Source organism: Gymnoscopelus braueri (genome assembly GCF_963280865.1).
Source record: "Gymnoscopelus braueri genome assembly, chromosome: 10".
Classification (NCBI taxonomy): domain Eukaryota; kingdom Metazoa; phylum Chordata; class Actinopteri; order Myctophiformes; family Myctophidae; genus Gymnoscopelus; species Gymnoscopelus braueri.
Genome location: NC_137611.1, coordinates 1812256 through 1836766, shown reverse-complemented (window position 1 = coordinate 1836766; position 24511 = coordinate 1812256). Strand labels below are relative to the sequence as shown.

The following is a 24511-nucleotide window of genomic DNA, read 5'->3' as shown; positions in this document are numbered from 1 at the left end:
AACATTTGTGTTTTGACTAAATGTGTAGAATGGGCAGAAGTGGGCGGGGTTAACTGAATGGAGATCAAAGTCTCTGCCTGTCCATTTAGAGAGGAAATAAAGTTTGTTTTTTACTTGACCATCACCAACAATGAGCTTAATTATCAAACAATATCACTTATAATGTTGACACAATGCTTCTCTCTGTTTGTCCATCCTGTCTGCTCTGGCTCTCTACTTCCTTTCCTCTGCGTGTCGTCTCCTGTTCTTTGTTCTGTATCTATGAGTTGTAAAGTGTTTTTCCCTTGGTTTTGTATTTATTTCATTTTGCAGAGGTCTCTCCTGTGGAAGCCATCAACATCCTCCACTGTTTGAAATGACTGGAACCACACGCTCCAGCAAGAGATCCAACCAAACCAGAGGTTAAAGGACCACTTCACCCATTTTCAACCTATCTTCATATAATAGGTCATACATGGGCAACTGGTGGTCCGGGGGCCACATGCGGCCCCCACCTTCACTTAATGCGGTTCGCAGGTTAATATCAGAATAGTGATATATTATTGATTTCAGCTGTTATGATTCCAAACATGCAAACATGACCCGCTTTAATTACTTCAGTCTATATTAGTAGCTTAATGACTAGTATTAACATTCTATTGTCTTGTTTATGTCTAATATATTTGTAGTTAAATTCATAAAGTTAACATAAGTATAACTACATGCTTTTGAAATTAAATACAAAATGGACTTTTCAGGATTCCAAATAAAAAATAGCAAGAAAAAAAATCGGGATTCCAATTAAAAAATATCCGATCTACAAGCTCAAAACGAGGGCTGTGGACGGTTCAGAAACCCGTCTACCAGTGACATCATCGATGGGGAATCCAAGCTAATAGAAACTGCAGGCTTTCTATTCCTGGAAAGTTGCGATGCAATAACAGAAGCCATTGTTGTCACGTTAATACAAATCTAAATAAGAAAATTTAAATCTTGTTGGAAAAAATAAATCCTGCCTATCAATGATGTCACTGGTAGACGGGATTTCCACAGCCCTCCTACGAGTAGAAAAAAAAGGTACCATTTTATCATGAGTATTAGTGAAGGACCTATTATATGAAGATAGGTTGAAAAAGGGTGAAGTCGTCCTTTAAAAAAATATATATTCCAAGATTAGCAAAAAGTTTCAAGATTTTTCTAAAATAGCAGATCTACAAGCTCTGAGCTTGTAGATCTGCTATTTTTGAAATAGCTAAAGAAATCTAAAAATGACACAGATGCGTTCCTGGTCTGAATGAATTAAATGGTCCAAGAAGGTCAGAGGTGAAACAAAGACTGGATTTTTATGATGCAAAGATTTCAATAATTTATTACTGGTTACACATGTAATGAGCCTCTATCTGGGCTTTCAGGTTTAATACAAAAACTAATCTGTTGCTGTGTAAATAAAACAAAATAAATCTAATTTGAGCCTTTTAAAGGAGAATAATTTTCTTACCTTTTATAATGATATTATGATATCCTAGGAGTGGTACGGTAGGAAAAAAATCATAACTCCATCCCCAGTCGACCGCATCTAAACCTCAGAGCCTCTGGGACTACTGCTAGGTCACGTATTTTAATAGCTTTTTAAAAAAAAGCCTATTAAAATACATAGATCTCAAGAAGGAAAAAAAGCTCCCATAGGCTCAGATGTTTAGCTGAGGTGGGACTGGGGTGGAGTTATGAATGTTTTCTCCTGTAACAATCGTCCTAGGATATCATATCACATAAAAGGTACGAAAAACGCCGGGCGGAAGCAGAGTTAGATGTTAAGCCCAACCCATTAAGACCCATTAAGACCCATTAAGACCCGAGGCCATTCTTAAAAAGGTTTTCTAAATCCTAACTGTTTTTGGAAAAAAACTAAAAAATCAAGATTTTTCAAAAAAAGCAGATCTACAAGCTCATAGCGCGGCACTCGGTGCCGCGCTATGAGCTTGTAGATCTGCTTTTTTGGAATAGCCCAAGGAAATCTAAAGTGACACAGATGCGTTCCAGGTCCTAATGGGTTAACATTGCTTAACATCCAACTCAACCGTGTAAATAAACATGTTCGTCGTCATGTTGCCACAAGGTGCCTCGTCATACATTTCAAATAAATTAAATGCCAGGACATTTATAACCAATAATGGATACAACAGTAACAAAAATATAACTTTTTATACACTCAATGTATATTTAACTTAACACATACTGCTTCTCTTCAGTACATCTTTTTAAGAAATGGAATTGTTTGTAATGCCCGCACACAGCCACAAGGGGGCAGTGTATGTATATTAGCTGATGAAAAAGTATTTTTTTGTAAACCTGAACAAATTCAAACCGCTTTGTGACAGCGTTCATAATGTTGATCAAAACTTGTAGGCGTGTTGAGGTTCAGTGCGACGCCACCGGCTGCTGAAAAACCTCTCGGAATCGTCTTCAAAAGTGGGCGCGGCTCAGGCGTGGCTGACTGGCAGGTGTGTCATGGGATTGGCCATGATTGGCTGGAGCAGCAGTGGGTTTCCGTTGGAGGACTGGACTGGAGGAAGAGAAATACAAGTTTTAAAATCTAGTGAATATGAAGAGAACTGTTAAAGGACGACTTCACCAACGTTCAACCCGTCTTCATATAACTGGTCCTCACTAATGCTCATTATAATATCAGCAGTGGTGGAAAAAGTACTCAAATTCTTTACTTAAGTAAAAGTACCAATAATGCAATATAAAAATACTCTGTTACAAGTAAAAGTCCAGAATTCAAAATGTACTTGAGTAAAAGTACAAAAGTATTGGTATCAAAATGTACTTAAAGTGCCAACAGTAAAAGTACTAAAATGTTTGAAAATAGCAGATCTACAAGATGCGACGCGTTGTGAGCTTGTAGATCTGCTATTTTCAAATAGCCTATGTATAAAACAGGGCTAAAGTGGTTAATGTATGTTTTATAATGTAATAATTTATATCTGCAAAGTAACTAAAGTTTTCAAATAATTGTAGTGGAGTAAAAGTACAATATTTGCCTCTGAGGTGTAGTGGAGTAGAAGTAAAAGTATTTGGAATTGGAAATACTCAAGTAAAGTACAAATATCTCAAAATTGTACTTAAGTACAGTACTTAAGTAAATGTACTTAGTTACTTTACACCACTGATAATATGTTAGCATTTCTGTCTACTCGCGCTGTGGACAGTTCAGAAACCCGTCTACCAGTGACATCATCGATGGGGAATCCAAGCTAATAGAAACTGCAGGCTTTCTATTCCTGGACAGTTAGCATGCTATAATGGATGCTATAATGGAAGCCATTGTTCTCGCGTTGATAAAGAAAAATAAAATCCTGCCTACAATGATGTCACTGGTAGGCAGGTTTCTGAAGTGTCCACAGCCCTCCTATAAGACACAGACGGAGTAGAAACAAATAGTACCGTTTTATCATGAGCATTAGTGAGGACCAATTATATGAACATGGGTTGAAAATGAGTGAAGTCGTCCTTTAAGGTACTGTGGCAGCAGCTCACTGATAAATGCTGATGGTGTATATAATAATTATGCCAAGCATATACATACATTGTACATACATTTATATTATCCTATTAGTTACAATTACTGGACAATTTGTTCGCCGTTTTTTTCTCTCTTTTCCCCCCTTTACTTTTATAATAACCTATGCTGCAACATTGACTGAAGGAAGTAAAAACACATTTTACTCTAATGTACCTGAGCACAACATGCTTATGTACCTGAGCACAACATGCAACAATAAAGAACCTTAAGGGGGGGGGGGGCTTCTCCTTTGAACATGATCAGTATGCATATTTTTTCTACAACTAACTTCTGCAATGGCCACGCCACCCATGGAAACCGGGTCCCTGGTCCAAAACATTTTGAGATGGGGGTCCACGGCCAAATACATCAATTCGGGGGTCCTTGACATGAAAAGGTTTCGGAACCACTGATATTATAACATAATTCTTTCAAAAAACTGTTAGGATTTAGAAGACATTTGTAGAATCCCCCAGAAGCAAAGATTTGAGTTACAAATGGTCACTTTAAAAAATAGATATATTCAAAGATTTTAACACATTTTCATGACTTAAAAAAAAATAGTATGTGGAATAGTTTAGTCTTAATGTTGTATGTGGAATAGTTTAGTCTTAATGTTGTATGTGGAATAGTTTAGTCTTAATGCTGTATGTGGAATAGTTTAGTCTTAATGTTGTATGTGGAATAGTTTAGTCTTAATGTTGTATGTGGAATAGTTTAGTCTTAATGTTGTATGTGGAATAGTCTTAATGTTGTATGTGGAATAGTTTAGTCTTAATGCTGTATGTGGAATAGTTTAGTCTTAATGTTGTATGTGGAATAGTTTAGTCTTAATGTTGTATGTGGAATAGTTTAGTCTTAATGCTGTATGTGGAATAGTTTAGTCTTTGTGCTAAGCATTGCTCCTTAGATTAGGTCTGGGATCTGGGATCAGCCAATCAAATGACGGAAACGTCCGTGTCACCATGTTGGGTCCTAGAGAGGCATGGCTTTGCGGCAGAAGTTGGATGAGAAAAAAATCAAAACACACAGGTTTTGAGAGTGTGTGTGTGTGTGTGTGTGTGTGTGTGTGTGTGTGTGTGTCTTACCATCCATGTAAGTCAGAGTGGTCAGAAGGGTTGTATCAGGAACAAACGTAGTGTAATGCAGGTCCTCTATCAAAGGTGCCGCCAGTTGGCCAGCAGGAAGTGATGTCATCACCGTACAGGATACAGGATGTGTGTGTTTTTTCTGACGAGCTCGACAGTTCTGGAACCAAACCTGGAGGAGAGGGTTAGAGAAACAGAGGGTTATAGAAACAGAGGGTTATAGAAACAGAGGGTTTGAGAAACAGAGGGTTAGAGAAACAGAGGGTTAGAGAAACAGAGGGTTAGAGAAACAGAGGGTTATAGAAACAGAGGGTTAGAGAAGCACAGAGCGGTGGTTGATGTTGATACGTTCCTGTTTATCTCATGTAGATTTATGTAGATTTATAAATGAATGAACAGCAGCAGACACTGCCTTATCATCAGTGGTGGAGAAAGTACTCAAATGTTTTACTTAAGAAAAAGTATCAATACTGCAATATAGAAATACTCTGTTACAAGTAAAAGTCCGGAATTCAAAATGTACTTGAGTAAAAGTACAAAAGTATTGGTATCAAAATGTACTTAAAGTACCAAAAGTAAATGTACTCATTATGCACAATGTCCCATTTCACAAGTTAAAAATGTAAAAAATCTTTTGAAAATAGCAGATCTACAAGCTCGATGCGACGCATTGTGAGCTTGTAGATCGGCTATTTTCAAATGACCGACATATATATAGGGCTGAAGTAGTTGGTAGTTTGCGATAATACAAAACGAGCACAGGTCTCCGCCAGGTCAGGTACGTTATTGTGGCCTCCTGGTGGCGCTATAATAGGCCAATGTGAAAAGGGTGCCATTTATTCTTAGGTCGTTCACGGCAATCAGACACTGCATTCATGATTTGAGGCATTTTGTTCCAAAAATGTGTTTTGCTAAATTAGACCTGCTGGTGGCGCTATAACAGGCCAATGTGAAAAGGGTGGCATTTCTTCCTTGGCCTAGTGGGAATGTGTTTGTGAAATTTCATGGAAATCGCAAGCTGCGTTCATGATTTGAGGCATTTTGTTTAAAACGGACCAATCCCGCAAATTTTGGAAGCCAACCTTAGCCAATGAGGATGGAATATGGGAAATCGGACAGATCCGTGTTGATCACATGACTATAGAGATACTGTGTACCGATTTGCATGACGTTTGGATAAAATCTGTAGGAGTAATATTAAAAAAATGAGTTTTGCACAAATCGGCCTCCAGGTGGCGCTATAACAGGCCCATGTGAAAAAGGGCAGAGGTTCTGAATTGGAATCCAGGGAGTGTGTGTGCACAGTTTCACAGCGACCGGGCCAACGGTGCCGGAGATTAGCTGCTAACACGCGGACGGACGGACAGGGGGTAAAACATACTCTCTCGCCATGCCTTTCGGCCTGGCGGAGACAATAAGGGAAAAAAAGTAACTAGTAACTACATTTTCTAATAATTGTAGTGGAGTAAAAGTATATTATTTGCCTCCGAGTACGGAAAATTGGAAATACTCCAGTAAAGTAAAAAAATACCTCAAAATTGTACAGTACTTGAGTAAATGTACTTAATGACTTTCCACCACTGCTTCTCCTACTGTAGGTACTGTAGGTGGTCTACCTGGATGACTCTGCGGCTGAGGCCCGTCCTCTCTGCTAGTTTCTGCAGAGTCTGAGCGTCTGGGTTGTTGTCCTTTGAGAACTGTGTCTGCATGACCTGGAGGGTGATGGGGGGGAAGGGGGGAGGAGGGGGAGGAGGGGGAGGAGGGGGGGGGATGGGGGGAGGGGGGGGATGGGGGGAAGGGGGGGGAGGAGGGGGCACAGAATTATTTGGACCCAGTCAGTGTTGATTTTGACAGCACATTTTTATTAGTTTTAGTCATAGTCTTTTGAATAAAATTCTATTTAGTTTTAGTCATATTTTAGTCATTCTGAAATGTTTTAGTTTTTGTCTAGTTTTAGTCGACTAAATATCATCAGATTTTAGTCGACTATAATGTGTGTTGTCGGTGCCTTGATGGCGTCTTAATGGCTGATTTTACACTTGGTTGCATGCTGAAAATAGCAATCTACAAGCTCCGCTGTGACGCGTTGTGAGCTTGTAGATCTGCTATTTTCAGAGCACAACACCCTAGTTGGATCTCTTCTCCACTAGTCCCTCCCTATAACATCTTAGTCTGGTTTTTATTTGTTGAGGAAATTGTCAATATATTGAGTCATAGTTTTAGTCATACAGCTTCATTACTTCATTAGTTTTTATCTAGTTTTCGTCAGTGTAAAAAGGTAGTCGACGAACATTTTTCGTCATAGTTTTAGTGGACAAAATCAACAGAGCTGAGGAGGATGTTACAGTGGTTGCAGAAGAGAATAGCAGAGAATAGCAATTTAATTTGCTCATGCAAATTCTGAATATTGAGCAGAAAGGATGCAATTACCAATGTTATGAGTTTTAAGGGATCAGTAACGAGTGCATGAAGAGTTGGGCTTGAGCCCAACACTGTACCTGTAACTGGTCCACGGTGAAGCTGGTTCTGGCCCTCTTGGCAGGCCTGGATATGGTGCTGGCACCATGCTGTCCACCAGATGGCGCTATGTCTTCATCTCGGGCTCTCTCTGAAAGATCACAAGAGGGTTTCCCTTTTGTTGTTTTGCCGTTTTGTTTTTTTTGACAGGAAAGAGACAGGAGCCGAGATGAGTGAGAGGTGTAAGACATGCAACATATGGCTCCAGCTGGAATTACAATTGGGAGACTTAACCTTAAGACGGCATGCTAACAATTCACCCATCGCATTTGAAAGACACTGAAATCAAACTCAATATGGGGTTAATATTCTTGCATACTATGTATGTACTTCTATTAAAAAAAAGTTATCCCACTTTTTTGGTAACCCTTTATCACCCGTGCCAATTATCTAAGTGATCCTGGGAGCTACACTCCCCCCGCCAGCCTAGGGAGCCCAGGGCCGAGCTCATGCCTCCTTCAATGCATGAGAGCCAACTGACCTTCTTGTCACCTGACGACAGGGGGGAGTTTCCCTGGTAGGACGTAGCGCGTGGAAGGAACACGTTATTCCAACCAGTTCCTTTCCCCTCCATCAGGCGCCCCGGCTGTCATGGGGGAGGCAGTATAGTGACCAGGATTACTGCATGTTTTTGTGAGGGTATTAACTACCCTGGGAGACACGGGGAGAACATGCAAACTCCACACAGAAAGGCCCTTTCACCAACCCCACCTAGGGTATGGGCACTGATGACGCGGAGGAGAGAACACGCCCCGAGCGCCCCCAGCGTCCCCTGCGGGAATCGAACCCAGGACCTTCTAGCTGTGAGGCGACAGCGCTACCGACAGCGCCACAGTGCCCTCTGTGCCACCGTGAGTACTATGTCCTATGTCCTATACTATGTACTACTGTACTATGTCCTATAGATAGCATTACTCGTTGATTAGACTGCCCCAACGCTCCTGATTTCGTGTATAGAGCCGGCGAGAGACTGCGCCTGATCCCATTGGTTCACCGATCTGTCCGTCAACCCCCGCCCCGTTAACACAACATTACGAGCGACGCCCACTGCACTCTGGTTGGTTGGGAAGTGAAACACTTCCTCATACCGAGTACACCGACGGGCTGGGCCAGGCTTTTATTTTTTAGCAAAACTAAACAATAAAAGCCTGGAGATCGAGGCTACTCGTTGATTTGCAAAATGCTTAAAAATAAGGCCCAATGCAGAAGACTGGACCAAAAAAATGGAATTGTCAATTGTAATTCGCAGACACACATGCATCAGTATTATACAGTAAAATGTTTCATTTATCCCTTTAAAACGAACTAAACGGACCCGTAACTGTGTTAAGATGATCTGCTATTATATATCGCCATCTAACCAACTCCATGCATATTGTTGTTGACTTACTGCTGTCCTGGAGTTAGGGTATATATTATTATAGTATTATATATATATATATATACATATAGTTGACTTACTGCTGTCCTGGAGTTAGGGTATATATTATTATAGTATTATATATATATATATATACATATAGTTGACTTACTGCTGTCCTGGGGTTAGGGTATATATTATTATAACATTATATATATATATATACATATAGTTGACTTACTGCTGTCCTGGAGTTAGGGTATATATTATTATAGTATTATATATATATATATATACATATAGTTGACTTACTGCTGTCCTGGGGTTAGGGTATATATTATTATAACATTATATATATATATATACATATAGTTGACTTACTGCTGTCCTGGAGTTAGGGTATATATTATTATAGTATTATATATATATATATATATATATATACATATAGTTGACTTACTGCTGTCCTGGGGTTAGGGTATATATTATTATAACATTATATATATATATATATACATATAGTTGACTTACTGCTGTCCTGGGGTTAGGGTATATATTATTATAGTATTATATATATATATATATATATATACATATAGTTGACTTACTGCTGTCCTGGGGTTAGGGTATATATTATTATAACATTATATATATATATATACATATAGTTGACTTACTGCTGTCCTGGGGTTAGGGTATATATTATTATAGTATTATATTATATATATATATACATATAGTTGACTTACTGCTGTCCTGGGGTTAGGGTATATATTATTATAACATATGTATATATATATATATATACATACATATAGTTGACTTACTGCTGTCCTGGGGTTAGGGTATATATTATTATAACATTATATTATATATATATATACATATAGTTGACTTACTGCTGTCCTGGGGTTAGGGTATATATTATTATAGTATTATATATATATATATATATATATATATACATATAGTTGACTTACTGCTGTCCTGGGGTTAGGGTATATATTATTATAGTATTATATATATATATATATATACATATAGTTGACTTACTGCTGTCCTGGAGTTAGGGTATATATTATTATAGTATTATATATATATATATATACATATAGTTGACTTACTGCTGTCCTGGAGTTAGGGTATATATTATTATAGTATTATATATATATATATATACATATAGTTGACTTACTGCTGTCCTGGGGTTAGGGTATATATTATTATAACATTATATATATATATATACATATAGTTGACTTACTGCTGTCCTGGAGTTAGGGTATATATTATTATAGTATTATATATATATATATATACATATAGTTGACTTACTGCTGTCCTGGGGTTAGGGTATATATTATTATAACATTATATATATATATATACATATAGTTGACTTACTGCTGTCCTGGAGTTAGGGTATATATTATTATAGTATTATATATATATATATATATATATATACATATAGTTGACTTACTGCTGTCCTGGGGTTAGGGTATATATTATTATAACATTATATATATATATATATACATATAGTTGACTTACTGCTGTCCTGGGGTTAGGGTATATATTATTATAGTATTATATATATATATATATATATATACATATAGTTGACTTACTGCTGTCCTGGGGTTAGGGTATATATTATTATAACATTATATATATATATATACATATAGTTGACTTACTGCTGTCCTGGGGTTAGGGTATATATTATTATAGTATTATATTATATATATATATACATATAGTTGACTTACTGCTGTCCTGGGGTTAGGGTATATATTATTATAACATATGTATATATATATATATACATACATATAGTTGACTTACTGCTGTCCTGGGGTTAGGGTATATATTATTATAACATTATATTATATATATATATACATATAGTTGACTTACTGCTGTCCTGGGGTTAGGGTATATATTATTATAGTATTATATATATATATATATATATATATATACATATAGTTGACTTACTGCTGTCCTGGGGTTAGGGTATATATTATTATAGTATTATATATATATATATATATACATATAGTTGACTTACTGCTGTCCTGGGGTTAGGGTATATATTATTATAGTATTATATATATATATATATACATATAGTTGACTTACTGCTGTCCTGGGGTTAGGGTATATATTATTATAGTATTATATATATATATATATATATATATATATATATATATATATATATATATATATATATATATATATATATATATATATATACATATAGTTGACTTACTGCTGTCCTGGGGTTAGGGTATATATTATTATAGTATTATATATATATATATATATATATATATATATATATATATATATATACATATAGTTGACTTACTGCTGTCCTGGGGTTAGGGTATATATTATTATAGTATTATATTATATATATATATACATATAGTTGACTTACTGCTGTCCTGGGTGCGTTTGATATTGTCCATCATGTTGTCGTAGTGACCTCGACAGAACACCTTGTCGTCCATCAGTCCAAACTCCTCTCCGGTGGCCAGCTGGCGCTTGCAGGAGGAGCAGGAGAAGCAGGCCAGGTGGAAGGTGCTGCCACGCGCACGCCGCACCCAGTCACTGGAGCGGATGTTGCGACCGCAGCGCGCACAGCGGGTCCCGTACCTCCTGAAGGAGCGAGAGAGAGGAGAGCGGAGAACAGGAAGATGTACTCGGAGCTCTTTTTTTTATTATTATTAACCCTTTAAGGCCAGGAAGGGAACGCATGTGTCATCTTAAGATTTCTTCAAAATTCAAAAAAAGCAGATCTGCAAGCTCATAGCGCGGCACCGAGTGAGCTTGTAGTTTTTTTTTTCTGAAATCGTGAAAATGTCTGCAAATCTTTAATTTGAATATATATATACACTTTTTTAAAGCAAAAGTTTTTAACTCAAATCTTTGCTTCTGGGGATTTTACAAATTTCTTCTAAATCTTTTTTCTATTCTTTTTTTCCCTAAAGTTTATTTTTTATTTTATTTTTTCCTCTCTCATCATAATCCTAGGGGTAGGTATTTATTTGGGTAGGTTTTATGTTGCTATATAATGAATGGTTTTCAAACTTTTTTAATGTCAAGGACCCCCAAAATAATATGGATTTGACCGCGGACCCCCTCCCATCTAAACATATTTTGTTCCAGGGACCCCCAGAAGCAAAGATTTGAGTTAAAAATGTATATAAAAGATTTGCACACATTTTCAGTTTTTTTCCAAAAAATAGCAGATCTACAAGCTCATAGTGCGGCACAGTGCCGCGCTATGAGCTTGTAGATCTGCTATTTTTATATAGCCAAAGAAATCATAAAATGACACAGATGCGTTCCCGGTCTTAAAGGGTTAAGTAAAAGTAGCAATACCGCAATGCAAAAATGCCTGTAAAATCCCTGTATTCAGTAATCAGTAAAAGTACCTGGCATCAAAATATACTTAGTTACAAACGTTATGCTGGCTGCTGTAACAAAGTATAGTCTAGTTCAGTGCTTCTCGACCCCCCAAAAGAATCATATCTCTGTGGATAGCTTTAATCTCTATCTCTGTGGATAGCTTTAATCTCTATCTCTGTGGATAGCTTTAATCTCTATCTCTGTGGATAGCTTTGATCTCTATCTCTGTGGATAGCTTTAATCTCTATCTCTGTGGATAGCTTTAATCTCTATCTCTGTGGATAGCTTTAATCTCTATCTCTGTGGATAGCTTTAATCTCTATCTCTGTGGATAGCTTTAAAGCACAGCTCAAGACTTACTTCTTCACTCTTGCTTTTAGTTGATCTTTTTCCTATGTCGCTATGTTGCTGTTTATGTCTTCGCTGTTTGCTTGATTCACTGCCTTCTGCTTTCGCCATTATTTTAATACCACTGCTATTATTTCCTGCCTTTTTTATATGCCATTGTTAAACTGCTTTGATGTTTTTTCTCTGCTTTGTGTCGCTTTTTCTGTAAAGCACTTTCGCTTTATTTTATTTTATGTATTTCACCCTGTAAAGCACTTTGAGCTGCATTTATGTATGAAAGGTGCTATGGGTGAACTATCCCTTTGAAAGGATGATTCCTCTGCTTTTTCCAGTGTATGTAATAAATGTGTTTGTACCTGAAGTAGTCCAGAATAAATGTTTGTACCTGAAGTAGTCCAGAATCAAAGTGTTTGTACCTGAAGTAGTCCAGAATCAATGTGTTTGTACCTGAAGTAGTCCAGAATCAATGTGTTTGTACCTGAAGTAGTCCAGAATCAAAGTGTTTGTACCTGAAGTAGTCCAGAATCAATGTGTTTGTACCTGAAGTAGTCCAGAATCAATGTGTTTGTACCTGAAGTAGTCCAGAATCAAAGTGTTTGTACCTGAAGTAGTCCAGAATCAATGTGTTTGTACCTGAAGTAGTCCAGAATCAATGTGTTTGTACCTGAAGTAGTCCAGAATCAAAGTGTTTGTACCTGAAGTAGTCCAGAATCAATGTGTTTGTACCTGAAGTAGTCCAGAATAAATGTTTGTACCTGAAGTAGTCCAGAATAAATGTTTGTACCTGAAGTAGTCCAGAATCAAAGTGTTTGTACCTGAAGTAGTCCAGAATCAATGTGTTTGTACCTGAAGTAGTCCAGAATACATGTGTTTGTACCTCAGAATCAAAGTGTTTGTACCTGAAGTAGTCCAGAATACATGTGTTTGTACCTGAAGTAGTCCAGAATCAAAGTGTTTGTACCTGAAGTAGTCCAGAATCAATGTGTTTGTACCTGAAGTAGTCCAGAATCAAAGTGTTTGTACCTGAAGTAGTCCAGAATCCATGTGTTTGTACCTGAAGTAGTCCAGAATCAATGTGTTTGTACCTGAAGTAGTCCAGAATCAATGTGTTTGTACCTGAAGTAGTCCAGAATACATGTGTTTGTACCTGAAGTAGTCCAGAATCAATGTGTTTGTACCTGAGGTAGTCCAGAATACATGTGTTTGTACCTGAAGTAGTCCAGAATCAATGTGTTTGTACCTGAAGTAGTCCAGAATCAAAGTGTTTGTACCTGAAGTAGTCCAGAATCAATGTGTTTGTACCTGAAGTAGTCCAGAATACATGTGTTTGTACCTGAAGTAGTCCAGAATCAAAGTTTTTGTACCTGAAGTAGTCCAGAATCAAAGTGTTTGTACCTGAAGTAGTCCAGAATCAATGTGTTTGTACCTGAAGTAGTCCAGAATACATGTGTTTGTACCTGAAGTAGTCCAGAATCAAAGTGTTTGTACCTGAAGTAGTCCAGAATACATGTGTTGTACCTGAAGTAGTCCAGAATCAATGTTTGTACCTGAAGTAGTCCAGAGTCCATGTGTTTGTACCTGAAGTAGTCCAGAATACATGTGTTTGTACCTGAAGTAGTCCAGAGTCAATGTGTTTGTACCTGAAGTAGTCCAGAATCAATGTGTTTGTACCTGAAGTAGTCCAGAACACATGTGTTGTACCTGAAGTAGTCCAGAATCAATGTGTTTGTATCTGAAGTAGTCCAGAATCAATGTGTTTGTACCTGAAGTAGTCCAGAATCAATGTTTGTACCTGAAGTAGTCCAGAATACATGTGTTGTACCTGAAGTAGTCCAGAATACATGTGTTTGTACCTGAAGTAGTCCAGAATCAATGTGTTTGTACCTGAAGTAGTCCAGAATCAATGTGTTTGTACCTGAAGTAGTCCAGAATCAAAGTGTTTGTACCTGAAGTAGTCCAGAATCAATGTGTTTGTATCTGAAGTAGTCCAGAATCAATGTGTTTGTACCTGAAGTAGTCCAGAATACATGTGTTTGTACCTGAAGTAGTCCAGAATACATGTGTTTGTACCTGAAGTAGTCCAGAATACATGTGTTTGTACCTGAAGTAGTCCAGAATCAATGTGTTTGTACCTGAAGTAGTCCAGAATCAATGTTTGTACCTGAAGTAGTCCAGAGTCCATGTGTTTGTACCTGAAGTAGTCCAGAATAAATGTGTTTGCACCTGAAGTAGTCCAGAGTCAATGTGTTTGTACCTGAAGTAGTCCAGAATCAATGTGTTTGTACCTGAAGTAGTCCAGAATCAATGTTTGTACCTGAAGTAGTCCAGAATACATGTGTTGTACCTGAAGTAGTTCAGAATCAATGTTTGTACCTGAAGTAGTCCAGAATACATGTGTTTGTACCTGAAGTAGTCCAGAATCAATGTGTTTGTACCTGAAGTAGTCCAGAATCAATGTGTTTGTACCTGAAGTAGTCCAGAATCAAAGTGTTTGTACCTGAAGTAGTCCAGAATCAATGTGTTTGTATCTGAAGTAGTCCAGAATACATGTGTTTGTACCTGAAGTAGTCCAGAATACATGTGTTTGTACCTGAAGTAGTCCAGAATACATGTGTTTGTACCTGAAGTAGTCCAGAATACATGTGTTTGTACCTGAAGTAGTCCAGAATACATGTGTTTGTACCTGAAGTAGTCCAGAATCAATGTGTTTGTACCTGAAGTAGTCCAGTTTGCAGAAAACCTGTTGCTCTTTGATGTAGCAGCTCACATGTCGGCCCAGTGAGGTCTGACACACGCTGCAGGAGAGACAGCGCACATGCCAGCAGTAGTTGTTGACCTGAAGAATGAAGCAAAGATTAGGCGGTGTGTGTGTGTGTGTGTGTGCGTGCGTGCGTGCGTGCGTGCGTGCGTGCGTGCGTGCGTGCGTGCGTGCGTGCGTGCGTGCGTGCGTGCGTGCGTGCGTGCGTGCGTGCGTGCGTGCGTGCGTGCGTGCGTGCGTGAGTGTGTGTGTGTGTGTGTGAGTGAGTGAGTGATAGGCCTGTCAAAATTATTACATAATCGTGTAACGCAGTTATTTGAGATGGTCGCAATTATTTTTGCATAATCGTTTCCAAGTTGAACATTCTTCATACATTTTCAAATATTTAAAAAAGCAGAAATAGCAGATCTAAAAGCTTACAAGCTACAAGCTTACAACTTTTACACGATTGTTCAAAAAATAGCAGATCTATGAGCTGGTAGATCTGCTATTTTTTAAAAGCCAAATAAATCTAAAAATGAAACACAGATGCGTTCCCGGTCTTAAAGGGTTAATGCAGAACTAAACTTAACGGTACAGGACAGTCTGACAGTTCTACTGACCTGGAGGAGGTATCTGTCAGAGATCTCCTGGTTGCAGGAGGTGCAGAGGATCTTCCCCCCTGCTGTGTGTGAGGAGGAGGAGGTCACGGTGGGGAGGAGGACGGTGGCCGAGGAGGAGGACACGCAGGAGGACACCGAGGAGGTGGGAGAGTAGCAGCCGTCCTCATCGAAGATGTCCTCCTCAGGCCCGGAGGAACCCTGTGAACACAACTACAGTTAGAAGATGTCCTCCTCAGGCCCAGAGGAACCCTGTGAACACAACTACAGTTAGAAGATGTTCTCCTCAGGCCAAGAGGAACCCTGTGAACACAACTACAGTTAGAAGATGTCCTCCTCAGGCCCAGAGGAACCCTGTGAACACAACTACAGTTAGAAGATGTCCTCCTCAGGCCCAGAGGAACCCTGTGAACACAACTACAGTTAGAAGATGTTCTCCTCAGGCCAAGAGGAACCCTGTGAACACAACTACAGTTAGAAGATGTCCTCCTCAGGCCCAGAGGAACCCTGTGAACACAACTACAGTTAGAAGATGTCCTCCTCAGGCCAGGAGGAACCCTGTGAACACAACTACAGTTAGAAGATGTCCTCCTCAGGCCCAGAGGAACCCTGTGAACACAACTACAGTTAGAAGATGTTCTCCTCAGGCCCAGAGGAACCCTGTGAACACAACTACAGTTAGAAGATGTCCTCCTCAGGCCAGGAGGAACCCTGTGAACACAACTACAGTTAGAAGATGTCTCCTCAGGCCCAGAGGAACCCTGTGAACACAACTACAGTTAGAAGATGTCCTCCTCAGGCCCAGAGGAACCCTGTGAACACAACTACAGTTAGAAGATGTTCTCCTCAGGCCCAGAGGAACCCTGTGAACACAACTACAGTTAGAAGATGTTCTCCTCAGGCCAGGAGGAACCATGTGAACACAACTACAGTTAGAAGATGTTCTCCTCAGGCCAGGAGGAACCATGTGAACACAACTACAGTTAGAAGATGTTCTCCTCAGGCCAGGAGGAACCCTGTGAACACAACTACAGTTAGAAGATGTTCTCCTCAGGCCCAGAGGAACCCTGTGAACACAACTACAGTTAGAAGATGTTCTCCTCAGGCCCAGAGGAACCCTGTGAACACAACTACAGTTAGAAGATGTCCTCCTCAGGCCAGGAGGAACCATGTGAACACAACTACAGTTAGAAGATGTTCTCCTCAGGCCAGGAGGAACCCTGCATGTGAACACAACTACAGTTAGAAGATGTCCTCCTCAGGCCCAGAGGAACCCTGTGAACACAACTACAGTTAGAAGATGTTCTCCTCAGGCCAGGAGGAACCCTGTGAACACAACTACAGTTAGAAGATGTCCTCCTCAGGCCCAGAGGAACCCTGTGAACACAACTACAGTTAGAAGATGTTCTCCTCAGGCCAGGAGGAACCCTGTGAACACAACTACAGTTAGAACCAGTGTTGATTTCGTTGACTAAAACTTTGACGAAAAATGTTGGTCGACTACCTTTTCCACTGAAGAAAACTAAATAAAAACTAAATAAAAACCAAATAAAAACCAAATAAAAACCAAATAAAAACCAAATATAAACTAAGCTATGATGACTGAAACTAAGACTAAATATATAGACCATTTCGTCAACAAATAAAAACTAGACTAAAATGTTAGTGAGGATCTAGTGGAGAAGAGATCCAGTAGAACTAAAAGACAAGTCATTTTATGTTTGGTTGCCCTCTGGTGTTGCGCTCTGAAAACAGCAGATCTACAGCGACGCATTGTGAGCTTGTAGATCTGCTGTTTTCAGCATATAAGTGTAAATCAGCCATTGCGACGCCATCAAGGCACTCTGCCGAAATACATTTTAGTCGACTATAATCTTATATTTAGTCGACTAAAACTAGACAAAAACTATAACATTTCAGAATGACTAAAATATGACTCAAACTACGTGGAAGTTGATTCAAAAGACTTTGACTAAAACTGAATTAAAATTTGCTGTCAAAATCAACACTAGTCAGAACTAGGTCAGTGGTTCTCAAACTTTTTCGTGCCAAGGACCCCCAAAATGATATGCATTTGGCCGTGGACCCCCACCTGAAAATACGTTGTGCCAGGGACCCCCCCAGAAGCAAAGATTTGAGTTCAAAATATTCGCCTTTAAAACAAAATGATTTAAAGATTTGCACACATTCTTTCAAAAATAGCAGACCTACAAGCTATGAGCTTGTATATCTGCTATTTTTTAAATAGCCAATTTTGCTGGGGACCCCCTGGGACCCCCCCAAGGACCCCACTTTAAGAAGCAATGGGCTAGGCTACACACGCTGGATGTCTATGGTTAACATGTCTATAGCAGTGGTTCCCCAAATGAGGTCCAGGGACCCCCCAGGTTCCAGGGGGGGTCCCCAGCTAGCTTTTCATGTCAAGGACCCCAAAATGTACATGTATTTGGCCGCGGACCCCTATCTCAAAATATATTGTTCCAGGGACCCCCTCGAGAAGCAAAGATTTGAGTTACAAATGTTCCCTTGGAAATATATATATATTCAAAGATTTGCACACATTTTCACGATTTCTCAAAAATAGCAGATCTACAAGCTCGTCGAGCTTGTAGATCTGCTATTTTTGAATAGCCAAAGTGTAAAATAATGCTTTTTAGCTCCAATAAAAAAATGGACACAGATGCGTTCCAGGTCTTAATGGGTTTAGCTAATTCAGAAATATCAGATCTATCCTATACGAGCTCACAGCGTGTCACACACACTGAGACGCTATTTATCAAAAGGTTTACACAAATCTTTCTCTTCTGGGGGGTCCCTGGCTCAACATTGTTTTCAGATGGGGGTCCACGGCCAAATACATATCAATTAGGGGGTCCTTGACATGAAGCACTGGTCTATTAGGCTACACACACTGTTCACACACTACACACACTGTTCACAGATAAATACATGTAACTATAGTTACTATAGTTCATGTCAACTGTGTCATAACGCACGGGGGGGGGCTGGGGGTCCCCAGATAACTTTTGACAATTTAAAGACTTTAAAGACCTTTTTTTAACACCTAAAAATAAAATATTTAAATTAATTGAAAAAAAGACCATTACTGCATCAAAACTATAATCAACAAACTACACTATAAAACAAACATTTGGCCAAAATCTCAAATATAAGAAAGACGAAAAAAATCTACAACCTCACAAGACTTGTAGATCTGCTATTTTCACAATATGCATCTGTGTAACCCAGTCAAAATGCCTCAACTCCTACATTCCAACTAAGTGCTTATCAGAAAGTGACAGTAGGTACAAATGTAAATGGTCCATTTGGTTACATTTAGCCACATGTGGACCCTCTCAATTACAAATGTAACTAAGTGGGTCTCGTAGACAAAATGACGTTTAGGGTCCATTTGGTTACATTCATACACACTGTGGTAAATACATTAACACAGGCAAACCAATTAAACACAGGTTATTGACAGTTAGAATAAAAGGCCTGATGAGCAAACATGTCAAATGTATCAACACGTTTACATGTGTGTCTCTCTCTCTCTCTCTCTCTCTCTCTCTCTCTCGACAGACCCCAGACGACGTCATACTGGCACCAAATGAACCCATCATGTGTCACTAGCCATCACAGAGGAGGTTGAATGAACTGAAACCAGCGAAACAATATGTTGAGAATTGATTGCATGAAACAATCACCTGTGTCCAGTCTCAATGTTAGTAAACAAATAATTGGTCTATATGTTAGCACTTAAAGCCATATATATATATATATATATATATATATATATATATATATATATATATATATATATATATATATATATATATATATAAATAAATAAAAGCCCTTACAGCCTTCATACAGACACAACCTGTAACTCTAACTGAACTATAAATGTTGTCATGGAGGATGTTTAGTGTTTAGAGGAATGACTCATTGTTGACTAACTTAAACAGACAAAACAAACACATGTGTATGTTATGTTACATACAGGCTTTACCAGTAACAACATGTTACTTTACTAACAGTTTAATGATATAAAACACCTAGTTTAATAATAGTTTAATGATATAAAACACCTAGTTTAATAATAGTTTAATGATATAAAACACCTACTAGTTTAATAATAGTTTAATGATATAAAACACCTACTAGTTTAATAATAGTTTAATGATATAAAACACCTAGTTTAATAATAGTTTAATGATATAAAACACCTACTAGTTTAATAATAGTTTAATGATATAAAACACCTACTAGTTTAATAATAGTTTAATGATATAAAACACCTATAGTTTAATAATAGTTTAATGATATAAAACACCTAGTTTAATAATAGTTTAATGATATAAAACACCTAGTTTAATAATAGTTTAATGATATAAAACACCTAGTTTAATAATAGTTTAATGATATAAAACACCTAGTTTAATAATAGTTTAATGATATAAAACACCTAGTTTAATAATAGTTTAATGATATAAAACACCTAGTTTAATAATAGTTTAATGATATAAAACACTAGTTTAATAATAGTTTAATGATATAAAACACCTACTAGTTTAATAATAGTTTAATGATATAAAACACCTACTAGTTCTAGTTGTTCTGTCAGAACATTGTTGTGTTGTGACGACATGACGAAGCTCTCTCTCTCTCTCTCTCTCTCTCTCTGGATGAATGATTTATTCTATTAAACTATTAACAGGATAAATGAACAAACTACTTCTTTATCCAGAACTAAAACAACCTTAAAGTCCTTTAAGGTTCGTCCTGTGTCGGTGAAATGAGGAACAAAACGCCTCAAACATTCACTTTTAATCTAAAACGTATCTTAATGTTTAACTTTGTTTTCTCTAAATGGTTTTGCTGCAGCTCGAGCTCACCTAGCGATGACGTCACCTCGGAGCCACCAGCTGCGGCTGATTGAGCTCTGATTGCAGTGGTGTGAAGAGTAACTGAGTACATTCACTCAAGTACTGTACTTAAATTGCGATTTTTCTTTTTTGACTTTACTGGAGTATTTCCCATTTTCAATACTTTTACTTCTACTCCACTACATCTCAGAGGCAAATATTGTACTTTATACTCCACTACAATTATTTGAAAACTTTAGTTACTATTTAAATTAAATTAAATTAATTGTAGATTCTGATTATCATTACAAAACACACATTAACCACTTCAGCCCTATATACATTTCAGCCATTTCAAAATAGCAGCTCTACAAGCTCACAATGCGTTGCGTATTGGGAGCTTGTAGATCTGCTATTTTCAAAGGAATTTTAATGCACTTTATACCTTGTGAAACATTCTGCATAATGAGTACTTTCTACTTTTAGTACTTTAAGTACATTTGATACCAATACTTTTGTTCTTCTACTCAATTAAATTTTTTATTCCAGACTTTTACTTGTAACAGAGTATTTCTACATTGCAGTATTGATACTTTTACTCGAGTAAAAAATGTGAGTACTTTTTCCACCACTGCATGCGCGACACCGTGCGCGTGCACAGTGTCAGTGCGTTCATGCTGAAAATAGCAGATCTACAAGCTCAGGAGGACAGTGGTTTTGCACCCACCTTGTGAGCTTGTAGATCTGCTATTTTCAATTAAAGCATCACTGACAGTGTTTTCACTGAAACTACAGTCAGTGGTGGAAAAAGTACTCAATGTTAAGTAAGTAAAAGTATCAATACTGCAATGCAGAAATACTCTGTTACAACTGTAAAAGTCTGGTAATTAAAATTTACTTGAGTAAAAGTAGCCTACAAAATACACTTAAAGTACCAAAAGTAAAAGTATTCATTATGCAGAATGTCCCATTTCACAAGGTATCATATGTATAAAATGTATTACAATCTTTTGAAAATAGCAGATCTGCAAGCTCACAAAGCGTGTATGTTTTGTAATAATAATTTATATCTGCAAAGTAACTAGTAACTTTTCAAATAATTGTAGTGGAATAAAAAGTACAATATTGGCCTCTGAGATGTAGTGGAGTAGAAGTAAAAGTATTGAAAATTGGAAAATATTCAAGTAAAGTAAAAGTACAAAAAAAAAGTACAGTAGGCCTACTTGAGTAAATGTAATTAGTTACTTTCCACCACTGACTACAGTTAGGCCTATATTTAGTTTAAAAATGATCAAACTGCAGGCCAGTTAATATATATAATGTATTAACATTATTAATAATATATATAAATAACAGATATCAAATATCAAATCGAAAATATAGTATTACTGGGAATCTCCAGTAGGACCTATAGATATACCTACCGTTTTTTTACCCTTTCTATGCTGTTGAGTTGGAGTTATGGAAGGAGAAAGATCACACATGTGTCAAGAATATTATGAAGTGACAGAGTTGTAGGCCTGAAGAACATAATAAATATAGGCTCGTCAAGGCCATCACAAAACGCTGGTAAATCGCTGGTAATGTACTTTAACGGTTTGATATTTTCTTATTGTAGGCCAATTTATTTATGAATATAGGCTTAAAGTCAGCAGAGCGTTTATTTTTCTTTATTATTATTATTATTATTATTTTCATTATTATTATTGTTATAATTATTATTATTATTACTAGCTACTACTTAGGCCACATGAGCACTTGAACCCATATGCATGCGATGCGACGCGTTGTGAGCTTGTAGATCTGCTATTTTCAAATAAAGATTTTTTAAACATACAAACAAACACAACTCTGGTACAGTGGTCCCTGGCACAAAACATGTTCAGATGGGGGTTAGAAGTTAGGGGACAAATACAGATTCATTTGGGGGTCCATGACATGAATACATTTGACAACTGGTTGAAATAATAATTAAAAACATTAGGAAGCAATTAAGCCGAACATAAGCATCTACACTTCACTACTCACCGTGCTATGAGAGATACACTTCACTACTCACTGTGCTATGAGAGATACACTTTACTACTCACCATGCTATGAGAGATACACTTCACTACTCACTGTGCTATGAGAGATACACTTCACTACTCACTGTGCTATGAGAGATACACTTTACTACTCACCATGCTATGAGAGATACACTTCACTACTCACTGTGCTATGAGAGATACACTTCACTACTCACTGTGCTATGAGAGATACACTTCACTACTCACTGTGCTATGAGAGATACACTTCACTACTCACTGTGCTATGAGAGATACACTTCACTACTCACTGTGCTATGAGAGATACACTTCACTACTCACTGTGCTATGAGAGATACACTTCACTACTCACTGTGCTATGAGAGATACACTTCACTACTCACCATGCTATGAGAGATACACTTCACTACTCACTGTGCTATGAGAGATACACTTCACTACTCACTGTGCTATGAGAGATACACTTCACTACTCACCATGCTATGAGAGATACACTTCACTACTCACTGTGCTATGAGAGATACACTTCACTACTCACTGTGCTATGAGAGATACACTTCACTACTCACCATGCTATGACAGATACACTTCACTACTCACTGTGCTATGAGAGATACACTTCACTACTCACTGTGCTATGAGAGATACACTTCACTACTCACCATGCTATGAGAGATACACTTCACTACTCACCATGCTATGAGAGATACACTTCACTACTCACTGTGCTATGAGAGATACACTTCACTACTCACTGTGCTATGAGAGATACACTTCACTCACTGTGCTATGAGAGATACACTTCACTACTCACTGTGCTATGAGAGATACACTTCACTACTCACCGTGCTATGAGAGATACACTTCACTACTCACTGTGCTATGAGAGATACACTTCACTACTCACTGTGCTATGAGAGATACACTTCACTACTCACTGTGCTATGAGAGATACACTTCACTACTCACTGTGCTATGAGAGATACACTTCACTACTCACCGTGCTATGAGAGATACACTTCACTACTCACTGTGCTATGAGAGATACACTTCACTACTCACTGTGCTATGAGAGATACACTTCACTACTCACCGTGCTATGAGAGATACACTTCACTACTCACTGTGCTATGAGAGATACACTTCACTACTCACTGTGCTATGAGAGATACACTTCACTACTCACTGTGCTATGAGAGATACACTTCACTACTCACTGTGCTATGAGAGATACACTTCACTACTCACTGTGCTATGAGAGATACACTTCACTACTCACTGTGCTATGAGAGATACACTTCACTACTCACTGTGCTATGAGAGACACACTTAATCAGAGATACACTTCACTACTCACCATGCTATGAGAGATACACTTAATCAGAGATACACTTCACTACTCACTGTGCTATGAGAGATACACTTCACTACTCACCGGGCTATGAGAGATACACTTCACTACTCACTGTGCTATGAGAGATACACTTCACTACTCACTGTGCTATGAGAGATACACTTCACTACTCACTGTGCTATGAGAGATACACTTCACTACTCACTGTGCTATGAGAGATACACTTCACTACTCACTGTGCTATGAGAGATACACTTCACTACTCACTGTGCTATGAGAGATACACTTCACTACTCACTGTGCTATGAGAGATACACTTCACTACTCACTGTGCTATGAGAGATACACTTCACTACTCACTGTGCTATGAGAGATACACTTCACTACTCACTGTGCTATGAGAGATACACTTCACTACTCACCGTGCTATGAGAGATGCAGCTGAACATCATCTATATTCCAATACATCACCAGATGCTCCATAGACAAACGTGTGGGTCTGTTTATTCCACAAGGTCAGGTTAATATAAATATATATATATATATATATATATAATGTCAGGTTAATATATCCACTGCACACGGTCCTCCTGACATCATCAGC

At 37.9% G+C, this 24511-nt stretch overlaps 1 protein-coding gene across 3 annotated transcripts; it reads right to left on the bottom strand.

Moving 5' to 3' along the window:
• Positions 1-1972: 1972 nt before the first annotated feature.
• Positions 1973-24511, bottom strand: LOC308094308 (LIM/homeobox protein Lhx8-like). Of its 3 annotated transcripts, none has more exons than XM_080440877.1 (8): positions 24330-24511; positions 15641-15838; positions 14995-15116; positions 10959-11179; positions 7131-7264; positions 6249-6344; positions 4633-4804; positions 1973-2542 (listed from the first exon to the last, which is right to left on the bottom strand). In XM_080440877.1, exons 1-8 carry the CDS (start codon positions 24357-24359, stop codon positions 2460-2462), a joined length of 1056 nt encoding a protein of 351 aa, XP_080297003.1. In that variant the 5' UTR covers positions 24360-24511; the 3' UTR covers positions 1973-2459. The 3 variants fall into 3 exon arrangements, with proteins under 3 accessions (XP_080297003.1, XP_080297002.1, XP_080297004.1); XM_080440876.1 differs by having other exon boundaries at positions 1973-2537; XM_080440878.1 differs by having other exon boundaries at positions 1973-2537; positions 7131-7240.